This window comes from Panthera tigris, chromosome B3 (genome assembly GCF_018350195.1).
Source record: "Panthera tigris isolate Pti1 chromosome B3, P.tigris_Pti1_mat1.1, whole genome shotgun sequence".
Taxonomy (NCBI): domain Eukaryota; kingdom Metazoa; phylum Chordata; class Mammalia; order Carnivora; family Felidae; genus Panthera; species Panthera tigris.
This window is the reverse complement of record NC_056665.1, coordinates 58,700,484-58,722,210: the sequence shown is the minus strand read 5'-3', so window position 1 is coordinate 58,722,210 and position 21,727 is coordinate 58,700,484. Positions and strand designations below refer to the sequence as shown.

Below are 21,727 nucleotides of genomic sequence, written 5' to 3'. Positions count from 1 at the left end.
CTTTTAAGTTGATTTATTTTGAGGGGAAGAGAGAATCACACACAGGCTCTGCACTGTCAGTGCAGAGTCTGACGCAGGGCTCTACCTCACGAACTGCGAGATCATGACCTGAGCCGAAACCCAAAGTTCTGATGCTCAACCGGCTGAGCCACCCAGGTGCCCCTGGCGATTCTTGACATCTGTTTGCCATCTCAGAGAGGCAGCTACAGACATGTTCTATTTAGCCATAGAATTCTTAACCCATGCCTTATCTCAAAGCAAGCAGAGTCATTTTAATACTTACTTTTTTGAAATCTCTTCAAATACACTAGATCTTAATAACCTTTGCTGCTTAAATTCTTCCAAGTAATTAAAGTCTCCTTTAACAATCACTTGTTGGTATAGAATTTCAGCCCAATCAGGAACAAAGTCATAGGCCTCAGCCACAATAGAAGCCTTATAAAAGGATGGAGGGGAAGAAGGATACCATTAGAACCCTATCTGATATAAAATTGAAGGCAAGGGGTTCTAAAAAACAACTTCCTACTGTTACATTCATGGTGAATGTGACCATCAGGAAAGACTATTAGCATTAGCATTGGGAAGTTTGGTGTTCGTTTGACATTTCTCTTCCCTTAAACCCCAAACATTTTCCTGCGGTATTTTTAATCTTCACAATGAGTTAGTAAAACTACTGAGAAATGGTATTTTTCCCACTAACTCAACTGTGTAAGGAACAGGGAAGGGGCTGATTCCCTAGTAACCTAAGTGCTAAAGCCAGCCTCCCAGCAGCCCTGATCCCTATGCTAACCCAGGTGTCCCATCCTAGAAACAGTGGGGCTAAGAGATAGCCCATTAGCAGGAATGTTTCTCCAAAGGTTGTCTGCCTTTCTGCTGGCCTAGCAGCAAGCTCCAACCTCTGTCCAAACAATGTGCTAACAAATCCTGCCATGAAAAGCAATTTGGTGTATCGGACAGCTAAAAGTAAAAGCTTAGAATTACCCTGATTCTGTCTCTAGTCCTGACATTCCAGGCAAGTGACTCAACCTGTGGGCCCCAGGAGAGGGGTGGCAGGAAGGGGTGCTGGCAACAAAGCTGACTTCTAGAGTTTCCTTCCTTGCTTACCTGGTAGAACCGAGGTAGAGCAATGATGCAGTCCATCAGCCTGTGGCGGCCCAGGTTGATGAGCATTGTGTTCTGGCCAGTGTTCAGAAAGTGAATCTGCAGTGTTATCAACTTGGTGAGCCGGTGACAGTGCAGGGCCTGTCGCACACAGGAGTCCTGAGAGACAAGGGTGGAGGGAGGCACAGGGGACATGTTGGCATGTCCCCTGGGAACCTTCCAGCAACTGAACTCATCCCTTCTGCCCCCCGTTGGCCCAAGGCTGCGTCTCCTTTCACTTGGAAGAGCCCAGGGAGATCAGATAATTCCTACTGCAGACACCAAGCTCTAAGGCCGTTCTGGAATGAGACTCCACTGTTACCTTGGCATAACTCTCTGCTGCATCCAGCATCAGAGTCAGGGCTTTCAGCAGCAGCTGCTTCAGGTGGTGCCCGTCCTTGAGGCGGTCCTCTGCGGGAGAGAAGGGGAAACCTGTGGGGTGTGTCTGACTCTGGAGACTGGCTGCTCCCATCCCACTCAGTGATGGTGGGCTGGACTAGAAACATCCAGCTCACATTCGCTAGGAGGCAGGCATGTCTTACTCAGCTAAAGGCTACTGGACCAGAAGCACACACTTTGGAGCAGGGTTCATCTAGTTCTCAGAAGCATCAAGGCAGGCTCGCCCAGCCTCAGTGTACACATTGCTTCCAGATGGATGTCACCCCGGCTGCATGGGCTACAAGAGGGGCAAATGCCTTCCAAATCCCCTTCCGTCTCTTGTCTGCCCAGCTGGGGCCCCACTGAGTGGCAGTTAATAGCTGAAGTGGGTATTAATCCCCTTCTTAGTCCCAAAAACCTCTCCTGGCTGGCAGCACTGGCCTGAGGGCACTGCTGTGACCTCTCTCACCCCAGGGCTGAGACTCGATCAATTTCAGTTGGATGCAGGCAGCTGCCTCGTGATTCTCCCCGATCTCCCGGCACATGCTGAAGCACAGAGCAATCATGTTGTGCTTCTCACTGTCTCCCGGGCGACAGCGTTTGATGTAGTCCAGCAGGGCTGTCTTCAGGGTACCGCTCTGCCCAGGGAAAAAGGGGAGTACCAAGGTCAACCAGTGATTGCGAGGGGGCATGACTGGCTGAGTCCCTTGGTTCTGAAAGTTCCTTGAAAACTCCCAAGAAAAAGGAAAAGATAAGCAAAAATGAACACAAAAGTTTATGCTACCCTAAGAAAACAGGCACATCCTCTCTGCTGGTACAAATGTGAACGGTGAAACCTGTCAGAAGGGAGAACCCTCAAAAATGTGCACATGTGCATTACTCTAACAGTTCCATTTTTTAGGAATCTATCCCTTAAGAAGTAAGCAGAGAAACGTGCTGAGATGGATGTACCACAGGTATTCAATAGCAAACAACTGGAAAGAATCCAGATGTCCAGAATAAGGACTAAGAGAATACCATGTAGCCATTACAGCCAGTGTTGGTTTGGGAAATATTCATGGCATGCTTATTAAGTGAGAAAAGCAGGCTATTTTATATCTACACACCATGATAAAAGTTTTGCTAAAAAATACATAACTATGTGTATATATGTTTCTGGCTACATGTGCAGAGAAAGGGCCTACACCAGACTGTTAGCAGTGGCTGTCTCCTGGTGAGGACTTTTTTCTGTGCATTGTTTTCCAAGCGTCTCTATAGTGAATATGCGTTACTTTTGTTATCAGGAAAAAAACTTCTTAAAAGAATATTTACATGCACAAACCAAAATGCCTTGGAAACAATTTTAAAAAAACCCTCTGGGGTATCCTGCAGGTGTACCTCGGCCCAGGACTTGCTCCTCTCCTGACAATTGGACTGGTCTGTCCTGAAACTAGCCCAGCACTGGGGAGAGTTTTTCTGCTTTATCTCTTAGTCCTGATTGGCTGAGCTCAAGTTCCCAGAAGCCAAAAATGTGCCTTGGTTTTTAAATCTTCAGAGGTGAAAGAGGCTGAAGCAATCAATCAGCCAAATGAATGATTTGGGAACAGAAGCTCCGTAAGTGACATGCCTGGGGTCACATGGCACGCCGAAGACAGAGAAGTGCCCGGAGCCTAGAGGGCTGACAGGTCAGGCCTTGGCTTCCAGGCCTCCTTCCTGGTCATCACTGTAAGCTGCCCCACAGCCTTCTAAGCCCAGGCCTGGGCATTCCATTCACTTCCTAGCGGCTCTTGGCAACACGCAGTCTCATGGTCCCTTGAAAACTCTCCACTCAAAGCCATCAGACACAGCATTCTGAGCTGGTTAATCTACTTTTGCATGGCTCCCAGGAAGGGTTTTTGCTTCCCCGGAGCCAGCATTCAGACAGCCGAGGCAGGTGACAGGCTGACAGGAAGTGCACAAACTTGTTTTCCTCATTATTTAACATCTATTGGCATAATTGCTACCTAGTCTGAACTCTGTAACTTAAAGCTACTGGTTACGGTGTGTGTCCTAGGAAGTTCTTTAATTCTCTCCCTTTGATCCCAGGGGGCCGCCCTGACTGGGATTATTCCTGAGAAGTCAGCTGTAAAGTCAACAATATATGCCGTCCTGGAGCTCAAAATACTGTACACCTACCGGATCCAACTTCTTCCTCATCAGCACTTCAAAGTAGTGCTTTTTATGCAGCAAATCAAATATGTAGGTCATCTCATTGTACCTTCCAATGCCAGTGAGCAGGCGCACCTGGAAAGGGTGAGGGCAGCTTGCATCAGTGTCAGCTGGATCACCGCTGCTCACATCATTTCGGTTGCTTTCAGATGCCAACCTCCAGGGAGCAGAAGGGCTAATGGCAAGGCTGCCATTCTTAGCTCCCTCCCTCCCTTCCCATGTACCCACTGGGACCTCCTCTGGAGGACTCAGAAATGCTCGCCATTGGGTCACCACTGGCTGTTGCCTCCTCAGTCGTCTATAAACCTAAGTGTTGACGTGACATGGTAGGCAGGCACGCTTCCTCTTCCCACCATGCCTTATTACAGGGCCCGGTGGCTTGCTCACCCACACGGGTCAGTTCCAAGCCTGGGGAGATTGGGGAGGCACAGGAGGTGTGAGCTGTCAGCTCATTTCAGTTCAGAGACAACACTGAACCTTGTTTTGGGGGGAAACAGAGCTGTCTCAGCCCTCTAGATGAATGAACTGCCCTGGCAAGGGGGTAGGACAGCCCTGGAGCATGGCACAGACCCTCTTGATATCTGCTCCTTTGGGGCAGTCTCTGCTCTGATTTTGACAGTAATCCTAACCTAGAGCAGAGGGTTGAGTTGCCCAGCCAGCTCCCAAGTAGGCAGTGGTATCCAGAGGAGCAAATGCCCTAAGACCATGTCAGCTCTGAACTGGTCCCCGGCCTATCTGTTCTCTCAAAGGTAGCCTCAGAATGGAGGGTGGGGGTTCAGGGGTGACTTACCATCAGCCCATACTCCTCACTGGGGGCCAAGTGTTTGTCTGTAAGCAGCCGGGCAGCCTGCAGGACTCGGCTGATGCCCTCCATGTGGCATGTCAGCGTGAAGCAGTGATGGGCCAGGATCAGCAGCTCCGTGGCTGGATAGGTGAGGCAGTCAGGGTAAGAAAGGATTGCGAACCCTGGCAGCAGGGTGGAAGGGCCTATATAGACAGCCTGTCTGGAGAAGACTCTGAGATCCCTGACCTCACCAGCTTTGGAGTAAAGTGTGGCAACAGACATATAAAGCTTTAAAAATAGGCATACTTTTGAATCAGGAATTTATCTTAGGGAGATAATCATGAATGTGCATATAAATGTGCCTATAAGGATGCTTGTCACGGTGTTGCAAACAGAAATTTGGAAGCAATCTTAAGGTCCCAAAGTAAGGTATAAAATGTTTTAATTACATGAGAAATACTGTGTAACCAGTGACAATGATATAGAAGAATATGGTCATGGAAAGATGTTAATGACAGCATGTCCATAAAGTAATTATAAACAGTATACACAGGATAATGCCATTTTTGAAAAAATGCCTATAGACTTCCATAGAGAAAGATCAGATGGACACATACTCCCGAATGCCTAGAATGAACTAGATATTGTGGAAAGCGAGCAGGCTTTCAAGTCACAGGGACTGGGTTCAAGTAACGCTTCTGACACGTAACAGTTACAAATCAATCAACTTCTCTCAGCTTCAGTTACCTTCTAAAATGGGGACTGTAATATCCCCATTTTAGGGGATAACGTGAGAGTAAGGTAAGGTAAATGTTACAAAATGTTATAAGGTTACCTTCTTGTGTAAATTTTACATTTTGGGCAGCATTCCCATATTTATTTTCTGAATTTTCTTCAATGACTGATGGCTCTCCACCAAGAACTTATAATCTATGCTGGAAGGGAAGGGATCCAGAGAGGGAACAAGGATCCAAGTTGTTTTGGAAAGACTAACTTGGGGAGACTTCTTGGAGACCGGCTTGGGCCCAAACATGTAAGAAAACGGCCAACAACTTACTGCAAGACAACTCCCCATGGGGAACGGAGGAAATCTTGTCTAATAGCTTCATGCCTACCAACGTGCGGTCTTGACACAGAGTGGTCAGCTGAAGAAACGTCTGGCTTTCCTCTGCTGGGGTGAACATCTGCTTAAGTCCTGTATAAAAAGGCGGTGAGAAAGGGGCTGCTTTTAGCCTTGAGAGTTGAGAGAAAGCTAAGAACCCCATGCCAGGCACTCTGCCCAGTAATGCGGAAGGAGCTCCCAGTGCAGCTGTCTGCTTCGCTGAGCTCAGACACGTTGGCCTAGTGGTCACCTTATAGGTCAGCAGGAGTTCGTTAGCTCCAAGAAAGGCATAGTTACTCTAAGTATAATCATAAAATAATAAACAAAAAGCAACAATAACAAAATAAATGCAGTGTGTTCTCTCCTCTGACAAGTGCAGCCTGGTAGTCTCAGAGGCAGCATGCACGATGCACATGAACATGACATCCAGATTCCTTATGCTGGCAACGTGGGAATGTGGTCTGAAAGACGTGGAGGCATGTAGGGTGGAGCACCTGTTCCCTCCGATGGGGTCAGCAGCTCCCGGGTCACCTCTTCGGCCACAAGTTCAGCCACTGTGTCTGGCTCGAGGCCCTGGGTGCTGATGAAAGCCTGGGCCTGCCTGCATCGGTCGGGCCGCTGAGAGGCCAAGATCGTCCTGAGCATGGCCTCACCGTCCTGAGCGGCCACATCTGCGTAGGAACAGCCCAACTCCTGAGAGGAAGGCAAAGTTGGTCAAAGCTACTGTTAGGAGCCAGGAAAAAAGCTAGCAAAAGGCATCCCTTTCTGAAATCCCATGTGGACAGACTCCACTATTTTTTCTGAGGTTAAAGATCCCTCACCCTGGGCAGAAACCTTAGAAGAAGGAAGCACTGTTTTCTAGCCCTTTCTTTCTCTTCACCAATGAGCTGAATCCAAGCAAGAGAAAGAAAGGCTTGTCTTCAGAAACCATCAGGTGACTCACCTCTTGTTGAACACTGAGCTTTTCAAATGTTATGAAATGTAAGAAAGTTGAATAAAAGGCAAGAGCCTCAACTCTGCTGTTCCCACAGCAGCAGCAAAACCCTCAATCTCCAAAGAAGCCCTTCCAAAGGGCTTTAGTGCCTGCCATTATTTCTCCTGTGTTCTTCCACTTCTCAGTGTCTATTATTTTCTCCCCTCAATCAGCTCAAAGCCACAAACAATTTCTGGCTGCTCTGGTTCCTGTCTTTACAGTCATCACATTCCATTTTATTTTATAACTTATTTTAGGCTCTCCCGCATATGGAGACCTCCAAACAATCCTGAAGGTAACTAAGATATTATGGCTAGAAGGGACCTTCATGATTAAGTCATTTATTTGCAAGCCTCGTAGCATATTTGCATATTAAGTCATATATATATCAGGAGATATATATATATATATATATATCAGGAGAATCAGGAGCCCAGAAAAGTGAAATTTCTTGCCCTCACTTCTGGTTGGCTGGGGCACAGCCAGGACTCAAAAGGCCTGGCACTTGGCCTGGAGTCCCCGGTATTCCCAGGGATGGATTTACAGGGGCCGATATCCTGATGAGCCATCTGCCCTCATGTCATGGTTATCACGTGAAGGGCCAACTTGGCAGCGTTCAAAATCTATCTCCATCTTCCTGCTTCCCTCCCTCAGCTGCCCCAGAGACCCCACCATTGGGCACATACCTTGGCAAGTTCATACAGACACAGGACCTGCCGACAGTAGTTCTTCCCATGGAGGCATTTGCTTGTCAGAGTTTCCAGATTAGTCACCACTTCATCCCTGGGGGGCAGCATCACAAGTGACTGACTATCCAAACTTGAAGCTGGAAGCAGATACAGGTTTGAGGGGGCTTTAAGCTGGCAAGTAAAGGCCTCTCCCAAGCCCCCTATGGCACAATCTGTTTGCTCACACTTTCCTCCTGTTACACCTCCATGACTCCCCCTGGGTCTGGGACCACTTGTGATTGGGCCCACACCCCACTATTTCATTGCCTTCTTCCAGGAAATCCTGGCCAGGAGACTTCAAAGGCCTCAGAGGCTACACAAGACTCCAAGCCACCCAATGAACACTCTAGATAATTACCAAAGATGTCTGCTGAACCCTCCTCCACACACCCTCCCAATTTCCTCTCGTACCACCTAAGTCACCAGATCTAGCTGACTGAGTCTCTAAAACATCTCCCTGGTCACTGCCTGAGGTACAGTCTTCACAACCCTGCATCTACGAGGCTGGCACCAGCCCCTGCCGCCAGCCTCCCCCTCCCCAACTCAATCTTCTACGGACCCTGAAGGATTTTTCCAAATCAGAAATGAGAAAAACCAAGGGTCAACTGGATAGAGGCCTGAAGCGCATGATAAAAATTAAAATCCATTCCTGACTTAAAAAAGAAAAAAATGAAAACAACCTCTCAGCCAAAAATAGAAGAAAGTGGTCTTGAATTGAGAAAGGGTTTCTATTAGGAAAAAAAGTAGAAGGGAGAATTTAGATCACAGTGTTCCTAACAGCAAAAACAAAATTGAAGAATTTAAGTATGTATCAATACAGTACTATTGGGGCGCCTGGGTGGCTCAGTCGGTTGAGCAGCCGACTTCGGCTCAGGTCATGATCTCACGGTCCATGAGTTCGAGCCCCGTGTCGGGCTCTGTGCTGACAGCTCAGAGCCTGGAGCCTGTTTCAGATTCTGTGTCTCCCTCTCTCTGACCCTCCCCCGTTCATGCTTTGTCTCTCTCTGTCTCAAAAATAAATAAACGTTAAAAAAAAATTAAAACAAACAAAAATACAGTACTATTAAACAATAAAGTCTTAAGTAAAATTAGTGTATTCATATAGAATGCTCTGCAGCCATTAAAAAGAATGAGGTCCAGAGGTGCTGGGCGGCTCACTCAGTTAAGTGTCCAACTCTTGATTTTTGGCTCAGGTCATGATCTTGCAGTTGTGGGATCGGGCCCCGTGACAGGCTCTGCACTGACAGCTCAGAGCCTGCTTGGGTTCTCTCTCTGCCCCTCCCCTGCTTTCTAAATACACAAAAATACACCCGGTACTAAAGTGACAAAATGTTGGAATTACCATTTATTGAACAAACTATCTTTCAAAGTAGCTATCATACAAATTGTTCCAACAAGCAATTATAAGTGTTCTTGAGACAAAAAGAAAAACAGAGTCTCAAAGAAACAAGGTATAAAGGATAAAATAGAAATTCTGGAAGTGAAAAATAACTGAAAATTTAAAAGCACAGAAATAAACTCAAGAGCAGCATGCAAATGCCAGAGAAAAGAGTCCGTGAAATTGAAAATGGACAGACAGAAATGATCCAATCTGAAAACAAGGAAAGAAAAATGATCCAATCTGAATAAAGACGAAAAAAAATGAAAAAAAACTGAATAAAGTCACAAGAACTTGTGAGACAGTAACAAAAGTTCTATGATTTGCATCACTGGAGTCCCAAAAGGAGAGGACTATGGAGGACAGTGTTGAAAAAATATCTGAAAACATAAGGTCTGAAAACTACCTACATTTGGTGAAACACATACACCTAAATGTTCAAGTAATTTCAAGTTGCATCCTGGACATTTTGAATAGTATGAGACTCTGATTCTTGTTTAAATCTTATGAAGAATGTTGGTTTTGTTTTAAGCAGGCAGTTGACCTGGTTAGGTTTCCGCTACGATATCCAACCCACATTCTGTAGACTGTGTCGGTTCTTTTTTTTTTTTTTTTTAAGGACCATTTTTTTAAAATGTTGTTTATTTATTTATTTTTAATGTTTATTTTTTGAGAGAGAGAGAGTGTGAGCAGGGGAGGGGCAGAGAGAGAGGGAAACACAGAATCTGGAGCAGGCTTCAGGCTCTGAGCTGTCACCACAGAGCCGACGCAGGGCTTGAACCCATGAACCGTGAGATCATGACGTGAGCCTAAGTTGGATGCTTAACCAACTGAGGCACCCAGGCACCCCATGTTTTTTATTTATTTTTGAGAGAGAGTGAGAGTGTGAGCAGGGGAGGGGCAGAGAGTGAGGGAGGCAGAAGATCCAAAGGAAGCTCTGCCCTGACAGCAGACAGCCCAATTCAGGGCTTGACCTCAGAACTGCAAGATCATGACCTGAGCCAAAGTCGGATGCTTAAATGACTGAGCCACCCAGTGGCTGTGATTTTAATATCAGTTTTCAAATCCTTTGCAGTGCCATTCAGATCTAGCCTGCATGTGTGTAACATCCTATGCTCAGTCTGCAGCCTGGGTAGTGTAATTGTTAATTCAGTTCTCAGAGTCTTGATATGCTGATTAGGAGCAGGTCTATATACGCAAAGCCCAGGATTGAGCCCTGGGCTTTACAATTTTATTGTCGGGTTTCCTGAATCTCTCTCCCAAGTATTTTCCGGTTCCCTGAGGCTTCACTTTTCAACCTTCTGGCCAACAGCTGGAAGTTTAGCAGCCTCATTCTATCCTGCACTTTCCCTGACTGTGCCTGCATCCTGGGCCAGCAGACAGGATAATGCAAAAGAGAACAGGGGTTCACTGCATCGTCTTGAGACCAGGACACCTCGAATTCAAAAATAAAGTTCCTCTCTGAGTTTTGGATCTTACCAGCTGCGGCTCCAGCCTCTACTACCACAGCCAAAGGGCTTCTTAGGAGCTGAGATTAGAGAGAAAGGGTGTTAGGAGTTCCCTTTCCTGCTCCTTGAGCCCGTTCTACAGGGCTTCTCCTGGAACACGTGCTCTGTCAGGCTTAGTGCTTAGTTTTGGGTTTCAGACAGCATCACACTCAGGCTGGAGGTGATGGGAGGTGGGGGCGGGGGGGGGATCATAATTTGTGTCACTCAGTGCTGCCTGCTGTGTGCCAGGTTTTACGTTGATTTCAACAGGTAGAGCGAGCTCGTTCTGCCTTACCTACAACCACAACCCCAGGGAAGGGTTTTAAGCAGGGGATAACGTGGTCTGAGTTGCTATTTACTTTTTTCTTTTTAAGGCATATTTTTAATATGTAGTATCTTAAATGCAAAAGTATTACATGCTTAGTGTAATGAATCACAGTAGAGAAGTGCATAAAGTAACAAGTGAAAGTCATTTATCCATTCAATACTACCCCCACCAAATTTGCCAGAATAATGTCTCTTACTTGCTTGGTATGCATTATTTTCTGTGGGTGGGTTTGCACAGGTACATGGGCACATGCACACCATTTATTTTTTACAAAAATAAAGTTACGTTGTTGTACATTTTTTCCTGTCAGTACACATATATTGACCTCATTTAAAGAGAGAGAGAGAGAGAGAGAGAGAGAGAGAGAGAGAGAGAGAGAGAGAAAGCATACACACACAAAAAATTCAAAATGGATTAAAGACCTAAATGTCAGACCTGAAACCATAAAATTCCTAGAAGAAAACATAGGCAGTAATCTCTCTGACATCAGCTGTAGAAACCTCTTTCTACATATGTCTCCTCAGGCAAGGGAAAAAAAAGCAAAATTAAACTATTGAGACTAACACCAAAATAAAAAGCTTTTACACAGCAAAAGAAACCATCAACAAAACAAAAAAAAAGCCTATTGAATGGGAGAAGATATTTGTGAATAAAATATCCCATTAGGGGGTTAATCTCCAAAATATATAAACAACTCAACACCAAAAAACACAAATAATCCAACTAAAAATATGTAAGACGTGAATAGACATTTTCCCAAAGACATCCAGATGGCCAACAGACACATGAAAAGATGCTCAACATCCCCCTCATCACCAGGGAAATTCAAATCAAAACCACAATGAGATATCACTTTACACCTGTCAGAATGGCTAAAATAAAAAACATAAGAAATAGCAGGTGTTGGTGAGGAAAAGGAACCCTGGTGCAATCCTGCTGGGAATGCAAGGTGATGCAGCCACTGTGGAAGACAGTATGGAGGTTCCTCAAAAAATTAAAAATAGACCTACCATATGATCTAGTATTCCACTATTGGGTATTTACCCAAAGAATACAAAAACACTAATTTGAAAAGATATACGACCCCTATGTTTACAGAAGCATTATGTATAATAAGCAAGATATAGAACCAAGCCAGTGTCCATTCATAGATGGATGGATAAAGAAGATGAGGTATATACACACAATGGAATATTACTCAGCCATAAAAAAAGAACACAATCGGGGCGCCTGGGTGGCTCAGTAGGTTGAGTGCCCAACTTCGACTCAGGTCATGATCTCACAGTTCGTGAGTTCGAGCCCCGCCTCGGGCTCTGTGCTGACAGCTCAGAGCCTGGAGCCTGCTTCAGATTCTGCATCTCCCTCTCTCTCTGCCCCTTCCCTGCTCATGCTCTGTCTCTCTCTGTCTCTCAAAAATGAATAAACATTAAAAAAAAAAAAAAAAAAGAACACAATCTGGCCATTTGCAACAATATGGATGGATCTAGAGGGTATAATGCTAAGTGAAGTAAGGTCAGTGAAAGAAATACAATTTTACTCACGTGGAATTTAAGAAACAAATAAAGAATAAAAGAGGCAAAAAAAATAGACTCTTAACTATAGAGAACAGGGGAGCCTGGGTGGTTCAGTCAGTTAAGCATCCGAGTCTTGATTTCGGCTCAGGTCATGATCTCACAGTTCGGGGGTCTGAGCCCCACATTGGGTTCTGTGCTGACAGTGCAGAGCTTATTTGAGATTCTCTCTTTCTCTCTCTCTGCCCCTCCCCAACTTACACTGTCTCTCTCCAAATAAATAAGTAAACTTAAAAACAAAGTAGAAAAAGAAAAAAACTATAGAGCAAACTGGTAGTTACCACAGGTGAGGTGGGGAGGGGGGATGGGTGAAATAGGTGAAGAGGATTAAGAGTACATTTATTGTGATGAGCACTGAATAGCGTATAGAACCGTTGAATCATATTATATACCTGAAACCATGTAACACTGTATATTAATTATATTTGAATTAAAAATAAAAAGACTGAATGCTTTCTCCCTAAGATCAGTAACAAGGTAAGTATGTCCACTCTTACCATTCTTCCCCAATATCATACTGGAAGTCCTAGCCAGTGCAATAAAACAAGAAAAAGAAATAATAGTCATTCAGATTGGAGAGGAAGAAATAAAACGGTCTCTATTCACAGAGAGTATTGTCTGTAGAAAATTCCAAGGAATCTATAAGAAATCCACTGAGATGAGCAAGTTTAGCAAGGGCACAGGATACAAGATTAACACAAAAATCAGCCTATGTCTATATACTATCAATGTATAATTAGAAACATGATTACTGGTACAGAAAAATTTCAATGGACTAGCTACAAGTCAGATAGATTCCCTCTAACTTTGATATACAGCTAGTTAAAAGACACAAGTGTTGCTATTTCATTGACTAGTTAATTACCTAGTTTATGGATTACCCTGAACTTATGTAACTAGTATGCCAATAGGGACCCTTTCTTTCTGGGAAAGAGTGCCAACAGCTCCATTCAGGACTCAGGGAGGTTTGATCTCTTTCACTTACTGCTCCGGGCTTTCCTGAGTGGCATGCCAGGTTCCTCCTCGTCAGGCAGCTCAGCACTTTGCAGGACAGCATGGACTTCTGGGTGCAGGTCACCCACACTAGCTTCCCCTGAAGCCAGTGCTCTGCAGTGCAACACCAAGGCAACATCTTGGTTATAGAAATGAAAATACCGACATATTCTACTTGCTTCATGCACACAGCCAACGTCCAATAGGCGCCCGATCAGGAAGTTCAGCGATTCCTGCTCCTTCCGACCCAGTGTGTTATCACAAGTCTCTTTGGATGGAAGGCCATTAAGTTCTAAGTATTTTGATGTGTTCAGAGCGGCCAACATGGAGATTGAAAACTCACTCGCTACACTTTCAAAGGAAAGTTCCCCACTAGTTGAGATCTGTTGAGAAAACCTGGGCTCTGTTTCCTCTGGGTTTTCCCTGAGGGTGTGCTGGGCGATGCGGCAGAGCCAGATCCGCTTCTCCAGCTCCTCCAGCTCGTCCACGGGCACCAGGCCCTCCTGAGCAAGCCAGTGTGCAGCCAGTGTCAGCAGCAGATGGGCCTCCTCAATGCTGCTCAGTGCCCCCTCAGCTGGGCACTCACATGCCTCAGGGGCCTGGGCTGAGAAAAAGGAGGAAGCTGCTTTGCTTGAAATGGAATTTCTCTTAAAATTCTCGTGACATTTTTTCCAGAAGGCAATTCTTGCTTGTTTCAGGGACCACTGGTCAATGTGTTTTAAGGTCTGCATTTCCTGTGTTATCTGTGAAATTTAACAAAGCAATTTTTAGTCCTTCCTAGATATAAAAGTGTCACGAATGCGAATGCTCCCAAGAATGCCATACTTGTCAAAACCAAATCAAGTCAGAGAACATGAGACTTGGCTACAGATGATCCTGAATATTTTATCTGGAAAGTTAAAGTATGAAAAGCAATTCTCAATTTACGTAATTGAAGGGGGGTTCAAGATGAAGCCACCCTGTATTTAATTCTATTCAAAGCACAACAGTTGCAGCATATCCTATAAGCTGACCTGAATTTAAAACACACACTCTTTGCTAACGGGCATCCTAGGCTCATCCATTTCTGAAAGTAAGGTGTGTGTCAAAAGTAAAAAACCCTCTTCTATAAATCATCTATCTCATTTGATTCTGTTTAATGCTGGTTTAAAAAGCTAACATTTTAAGTAACTTAAGAGACTAATGATACCTCTTCAATAACCAAGTTGTCCACAGGTAGCTCAGCTAATTCTGCTACCCTCCTGGCCAAAGCAAACTGTCCCTCTGTCTCCAGTTTTTCCAAAATAGATCTGCATTCATGCTGAAAATTCTCAGGGCTGTAGCTGCTAATAACTACAGGATTAATGGCTATGGATGTATCCTTCAAAATTTTGCTAAGGACACAGAGCTTCTTCACATCTGGACCTGTGCCAAAGAGAAAAGGATATATACATTTAATCAGGAAAATGCTGCCATGGCCTTTCCAGAGTAAATATCAGGGGGAAAGCATGTATGTTTAACACAATTACGTAATCAAAGGAAAAACACAAACCTATTTTTCTTCTCTGGTTTGCTAGCAAATGAAGCTATAAGGGCATCTCCTACATCGTAAGAACCACTAAAGATTCGCGCAGGGACTCCATCTACTCATGTGGCTTTATATACACGGCAGAAGTTGGTGGGCTGCAGTAGCAACTCAGTCGACCTTGGGAAGATCTGACCAGTCATTCAGGCTAATCCCAACTCTTTTGGATTCTTCTCCTACCTTGAACAAATCTGTTTTTATGATTGCTCACTTGCTCATTCGGTGCAGGCATCATGTGGATTAAGACACAGAACTGGCAGGACAGTTGAAACTGTAGCTGACCAATAGCCAAGCCCCTTAATGCAGCACACCGTATCCAGAATGGAGCATCACTTTCTCCTTCGCACAACTGCTTAACCCAGGGAGACCCAGCTGAGTTCTTCTTCATATCCCTAGGAAGTCCTTTTCCTCAGTGACATTTGGAATTCTCTGCCCATAGCAGACCTATGTGGCTGGGTCTGCTCCCATTCCCACATAGTCTGTGTAGAGCTGATGTGTGCCCTACCATAAAAGAGGGACATGAAAAATATTCTGTAGGGGCCATCTGCTGGGCTGCGGTCTGATTTAGGTGGTTCTGGGGACAGTGAGACACCTTGCACAATAACCACCAGTATGGAGATGCTGGGCTTCTTTTCTTCATATAAAACACAGGTTTTTTATAGGAACAATTTCTAGGGGCACGTGGGTGGCTTAGTCAGTTAAGCATCTGACTCTTGATTTTGGCTCAGGTCACGATCTCATAGTTCATGAGTTCGAGCCCCGTGTTGGGCTCTGGGCTGGCAGTGAGGAGCCTGCTTGGTTTTCTCTCTCTCCCCCTGCCCCACTCTCTCTCTCTGCCCCTCCCCCTCCCACACTTATTCTTTCTCTCAAAAATAAACTTAAAAAACATAATTTCTTTTCTCTAAGCACATACATGTTACACACAGAGCACAAATGTTCTATAAAAACAGAAAATGTTTATATGAATCAAAGCATAATAATAGTTAACAACACAATCCTTATAATTTCTCAAGGATACAGTAATTCTGGCAAGAAAACTGGAAATTCATTTCTGAAAAAAATTAAGATTACTACAGACCAATAAAAACACCTATATGTAAAAAGGATCTATTTGGTGTACAAAGTAATTGACAAGTCCCATGTGACATACACTGCATTTTGGAAACACCCCTCTTTATTTCCAGTCGTCAGCCCTGACAGCCTACAATCCAGGCATTGAGCCCAGTATTCTGTCAGTGTTTGGTACAGATGTGAGTTCTCCAGATGAATATCTATGAATTTAAATGTGATAAAATAACCCTAGTAGTGAAAATGTCAGAATCTAGAATAAAAACTTGAAATTATCAAATAGAAAAGAGGGTAAGGCAGTAACTGGTTTCTTTCAATCCGTAACAACCTTAGAGACTGCCCGTGTCTGGAGGAGTCTGCAAAAAATAAGCATAATTTGTCTGAAACCTTCAAAATGAGTTAGACATTCCTGAAACAGTTTGTGACCCTGAGCAATGATGACATGTTAAGGTGACTTGTCAGAAAAAAGAATGACAGTGACAGGGTGCAGACTAGCCAAGGGGAACGTAGCTGACAAGGACTCAGAAGGAGCAGACAGCTGTATTATTTAGGTTATATCTTGTTGTGCTATGTTTTGAATGTTTTCACCATGATTGAAGATTCCTGTAACCTCTTCTTCATACCTCATTATGGACTATAAATGTAATGTTATATGTATTTTATTTTCCTGAATGCCCTTCTAAAATATTTTCAAGATTAAGAAAGCTAATTTGGGGGTGCCTGGGTGGCTCAGTCAGTTAAGTGTCTGACTCTGTTTTGGCTCCTGTCATAATCTCATGGTTTGTGCATCCAAGCCCCACATGGGGCTCTACGCTGACAGTGCAGAGCCTGCTTGGAATTCTTGCACTCTCTGCCCCTCCCCTGCTTGCTCTTTCTCTCTCTCAAAATAAATAAACTAAAAAAAAAAAAAAAAAAAAAAAAAAAAAGAAAGCTAATTTCCTAACAACTTTAGTTTAAGGACTGTGTCTTACCATCACAGAAGAGATGTTCTATTCCAACAAATAGCTGTAAAAGCTTCCCCAGTTCATACTGGGTCCCACACTGCTGCAGCATAACCTTCAAAAGAAAACACACCTGCTCCTTCAGCCACGCAGCAGGGATGGTAGCATGGACCCTTGTGGCTGTTGTTTCAACCTATGAAAATAAAAGGGGGTCAGGAAAGGTGATTTCACAGCAAATCAAAACCCCCAAATTTGGGAACGTCTAAGAAAGCCAAGGTACCACCAAAAGTCATTTCCTGTCACAAAGGGGGACACTTATTCAGGTCCTTTCCACATGACAGGAAATGCAAGTATGCCTCAGAGGAGTGCAAAAATAAGCCCTCCTTGGCAGCTTTGCAGATACTCTCTTTGTGAGATGCCCTGCTGTAGAGAGCTGTGTGTGTCAAAGTCAAAGATGGACTAGAGACCTAAAGACTGAACGCTAACCATGGAGTGAACTGAGGCGAATATCCCCAAGTCAGTGACAGCCAAACTAACAATGCTGTGAGTTGCTGTGAAATTAAACTGACATGTTTCACCTAACAGCTTTGGAGAGGGATCTAGGGCTGCCCTGGAGTCCAGAAGATCTGAAATTCATATATCAAGACCTCTTAGAAAGATTTAACATTGCCCAACTTGTTCTACCACTTTGCATGTAGTTTATATTATCATTAGAAAAGGATCTCAATTAAGAAGCCTAGACTTATGTCATTACAATCAAATGCTGGCAATATTAATAGGAATGATCCCAAGTACCAGGCTACATTAGTTTGAATTAGAGAATTAGTTCTTAGTCTTTATTTACTTGTTTACCTACTCCTGCTGCTGTTACAAGAGAGTCTATAGCAGGCAGGTGATGGAACTAGTCAGAAGAAAAGATACATGAAAGTAAAGGGCTGAGGCAAGGATGGAACAGGTGCGCTGCCCCTCCACAGGAAACTGGAGCAGGGGCAGTCAAACAAGAATAAGAACTACCTGGGAGGACCTAAATATAGAATGAAAAACTATATAACTCCTAAAAGATTATACAAGAGAAAACTTAGATGACCTTGGATGATAATCTATAAAAACATAATTACCCAGATTGACTTCATTAAAATTAAAAACTTCTGCTCTACAAAACACAATGTCAAGAGCATTAGAAGACTAGCCACAGACTGCAAGAATTTGCAAAAGACAAATCTGATAATGGGATGTTATCCAAATACACAAAGAACTCTTAAAAAGAAACAATAAAAAAAAATGCCATTAAAAAAATAGGCTGGGGGCACTTGGATGGATCAGTAGGTAGAGCATGCAACTTTTTTTTTAAATGTTTATTTACTTACTTTTGAGAGAGAAAGAGAGGGAGTGCACAGCAGGGGAGGGGCAGAGAGAGAGAGGGAGGAACAGAATCTGAAGCAGGTTCCAGGCTCTGAGCTGTGAGCAGACAGCCTGATGCAGGGCTTCAAAACATCAACCGTCATCATGACCTGAGCCAAAGTTGGACACTTAACTGACTGAGACACCTAGGTGCCCCATGCATGCAACTCTTGATCTTGGGATTGTGAGTTGAGCCCCATGTTGGACATAGAGTTTACTTAAAAAAAAAAAAAAAAAAAAAAAAAAAAGGCTGAAGACCTTAACAGATACCTCACCAAAGAAGATATATAAATGGCAAATAAACATAGGAAAAGATGCTCTGCACCATATATCAGGGAAATGCAAATTAAAACAGTGACATATCACAACATACCCATTAGAACGGCCAGAATCTGGAACACTGACAACACCAAAGGCTGGCAAGGATGTGGACCCACAAGAACCATCACACATTGCTAGTGGGAATGCAAACGATACAGCCACTTCAGAAGAAAGTTTGATGGTTTCTTACAAAACAAAACACACGCTTACCATTTGATCGAGCAATTATGCTCCTTGGTATTTACCCAAAGGAGTTGAAAATTTTGTTTAGAGCACCTCTATTCATAATGGCTAAAACTTGGAAGCAATCAAGATGTCCTTTAGTAGGTGAATGAATAAATAGACTGTGGTATATCCAGACAAGGTAATATTCAGCACTAAAAAAAAATGAGCTATTAAGCCATGAAAAGACATGACAGAAACTTAAATGCATATTACTAAATGAAAGAAGCCAATCCTAAAAGCCTACATTCTATACAATTCCAATTATACCACATTTTGAAAAAGGCAAAACTATGAAGATAGTAGAAAGATCAGTGGGTGCCTGGGGTTGGGAGTGGGGAGGGATGAATAGGTAGAGAAGATTTTTTAGGGCAATGAGACTTCTATGTAGGATACTGTAACACATATATGTCATTATGCATATCTCCAAATGTATACCTGAAGAATGTATAACACTAAGAGTAAACCCCAAGGTAAACAATGGCTTTGGGGTGTTATGATGTGTCAGTATAGGTTCATCCTTGGTAACAAATGGACCATGCTGGTGTTGTGATGTTGATAACGGGGAGAGTCTATACAGGTGTGGGGGCAGAGGGTATCTGGAAAATCTCTGAAACTTCCTCTCAATTTTATGATGAACTAAAACTGCTCTAAAAAATAAATTCCTTGGGGCGCCTGGGTGGCGCAGTCGGTTAAGCGTCCGACTTCAGCCAGGTCACGATCTCGCGGTCCGTGAGTTCGAGCCCCGCGTCAGGCTCTGGGCTGATGGCTCGGAGCCTGGAGCCTGTTTCCGATTCTGTGTCTCCCTCTCTCTCTGCCCCTCCCCCGTTCATGCTCTGTCTCTCTCTGTCCCAAAAATAAATTAAAAAAAAAAAAATTCCTTTTGAAAAGGTGGTGTGGAGGGAAGGAGTAGAAAGCACCAGCATCTCTCTCTTCACCTAGACAAGAACTGCACTGGCAAATCAGTTCAATACAATCATTTTGGAACTCTGCAGTGTGTTGAAGGCTTGTGAGTTCCAGAGGAAGGCCTAATGGCAGGTAAATTGCTGACAATTTTGATCAATTTCAGTCCTTACCACAGTAGCTGCAACCCACTCCTCACCCCTAGCCACAGGGGAGGCAGTTGTGTATGCACATGTTCCTAGAGCAGCTTGCACACAGCTTGCAGGAGTTGTGGGGGCAAAAAGGACCCTGTCCTCCAAATATCAGAAATTGGTGCTCTGATCCCCAGTTGCTGCTTCCAGCCACAGAGGTGTAGACAAAGAAGTGGGCAGTCATTGTTGTTTCACCTCACCCACTGTTGCAAGCTCCACTGAACTCCTCCCCTGACTTCCAGGAGATTTAAAGGGCTAGCACCCTTTTCCTCCCCACTCCCTTCATTTTTTGCTTTTTTCCCTTTTGGGAGCCAGACATAAAGACTGAGACATTTAAAAACAACTGCATATGTGAGGAAAATTAGAAAATTACTGTGTATGTGCAGGGAAAGGCTAGAAAAGACCCAAGAAGACCTTACTTAGATTTACACTTCGTGCTGATCCTTGGCACAGAAATGACTTCTGGCCACCCAAAACCCAAAATAATAAAACAATAACAAAAAATAACAAACCCTGGGGAAGGGGGAGAATCTGACTTCTAGGGTTACCACATCATTAGATTCAAATGTCCAGAGTTCAACAGAGAATCATAGGGCATACACATAAGCAGGAAAGTAGGGCCCCAAAAGAAAAAAATTTTGACATAACCAGTCCCTAAAATAGACCTAACGGCAGATACACCATTAAAACAACTGTTTTAACTGAGGAAGATGTGCAGAAAGTCAAGAAAATGATGTGTGAACAAAATGGAAATACCAAGAAAGAGAAAACCTAAAAGGAAACAAATTCTGGAGCTGACAAGTAAAATAACAAATTCACTACATGGATTCAAAGGTAGATGTGAGCAGACAGAAGAAAGAATCAGCAATCTTAAAGGCAGGACAATAGAAATTATCAAGTTTGAGGAAGAGAAAGAAGATTGAAGAAAACCAAACAGAGCCTAAGAGACTGATGGGACATCATCAAGTGGACCAATGTAAGCATCATGTGAGTCCTAGAAGACGACAGAAAGGTGTAGAGAGAATATTTGAAGACACAATGGGTGAAAACTTCCCAAACTTGAGGAAAGACATGAATATAAATATCCAAGAAGCTCAGCAAACTCTAAGCAAGGTGAACTGAAAGAAACCCATAATGAGACACATAATAATTGAACTTTCTTAAGGCAAACAACAACGACAACAACGACAACAACAACAACAACAAGAATCTTGGAAGTAACAGGAGAGAAGGGACTGGTCATATATAAGGGATCCTCAAGAAGATTATCTGCAAGGGTCTTATCAGAAACTGTGGAGGCCAGAGACAGTGGGATGAGATATACATAGATACACACACACACACACACACACACACACACACACACACACACACACACACACACACATTTAAATGGGTGTTCCTTTTTAAATTTTTCTAATTTTTTTTTTTAGTTTTATTGTTTTATTAAATTCCTTTATTTATTTTGAGAGAGAAAGAGAATGACACAGGGGCAGAGAGAGAAGAGGACAGAAAATCCCAAGCAGGCTCCACACTGTCAGTGCAGAGCCCAATGTGGGGCTCGATCCCATGACCTGTGAGATCATGACCTGAGCCAAAGTCAGACATAACCGACTGAGCGACCCAGGCACCCCATGGGCTGATATATCCAGCAAAACTATCCTTCAAAAGTGAGGGGGAAATTAAGACATTCCCAGGGAAACAAAAGCTGAGGGAGTCTTTGACTACCAGACTGTTCCTATAAGTGGTGCTCAGGGGAGTCCTGTAAGGTAAGTGAAAGGACACTAGACGATACCTCAAAGTAATATGGAGAAATAAAGAACTCAATAAACATAAATACATGGGCCATTATACAAGCCTGTATTACTGTAGCAAGGGGTTTTTACTTTCCATATGATTTAAGAGACTAATGCATTTAAAGAAGAAAAGAACAATTATTAGTATAAAAGCCGGTATTGCTGTAACTTTGGTTTGTAACTCCAACTGTTGTTTTCTTCATAATTTAAGAGACTAAATGCCCTTAAAGGAATTATTTATGTCTTTGGGCATATAATCTATAAAGACGTA

General features: G+C 43.6%; 1 protein-coding gene across 1 annotated transcript in view; it reads right to left on the bottom strand.

The window, feature by feature from the left end:
- The window catches only part of SPG11 (SPG11 vesicle trafficking associated, spatacsin), an 86,457-nt gene that overhangs the window by 969 nt on the left and 63,761 nt on the right, over positions 1–21,727 (bottom strand). Inside the window, exons 28-39 of the mRNA XM_007081757.3 lie at positions 16,653–16,815; positions 14,239–14,453; positions 13,042–13,792; positions 7,251–7,390; positions 6,086–6,284; positions 5,547–5,684; positions 4,496–4,629; positions 3,673–3,780; positions 1,988–2,156; positions 1,463–1,551; positions 1,105–1,260; positions 284–435 (exon numbers count right to left, since the gene is read on the bottom strand). Of these exons, the coding sequence (XP_007081819.3) occupies positions 284–435; positions 1,105–1,260; positions 1,463–1,551; positions 1,988–2,156; positions 3,673–3,780; positions 4,496–4,629; positions 5,547–5,684; positions 6,086–6,284; positions 7,251–7,390; positions 13,042–13,792; positions 14,239–14,453; positions 16,653–16,815 (2,414 nt within the window). The remainder of the gene's footprint in view (positions 1–283; positions 436–1,104; positions 1,261–1,462; positions 1,552–1,987; positions 2,157–3,672; positions 3,781–4,495; positions 4,630–5,546; positions 5,685–6,085; positions 6,285–7,250; positions 7,391–13,041; positions 13,793–14,238; positions 14,454–16,652; positions 16,816–21,727) is intronic.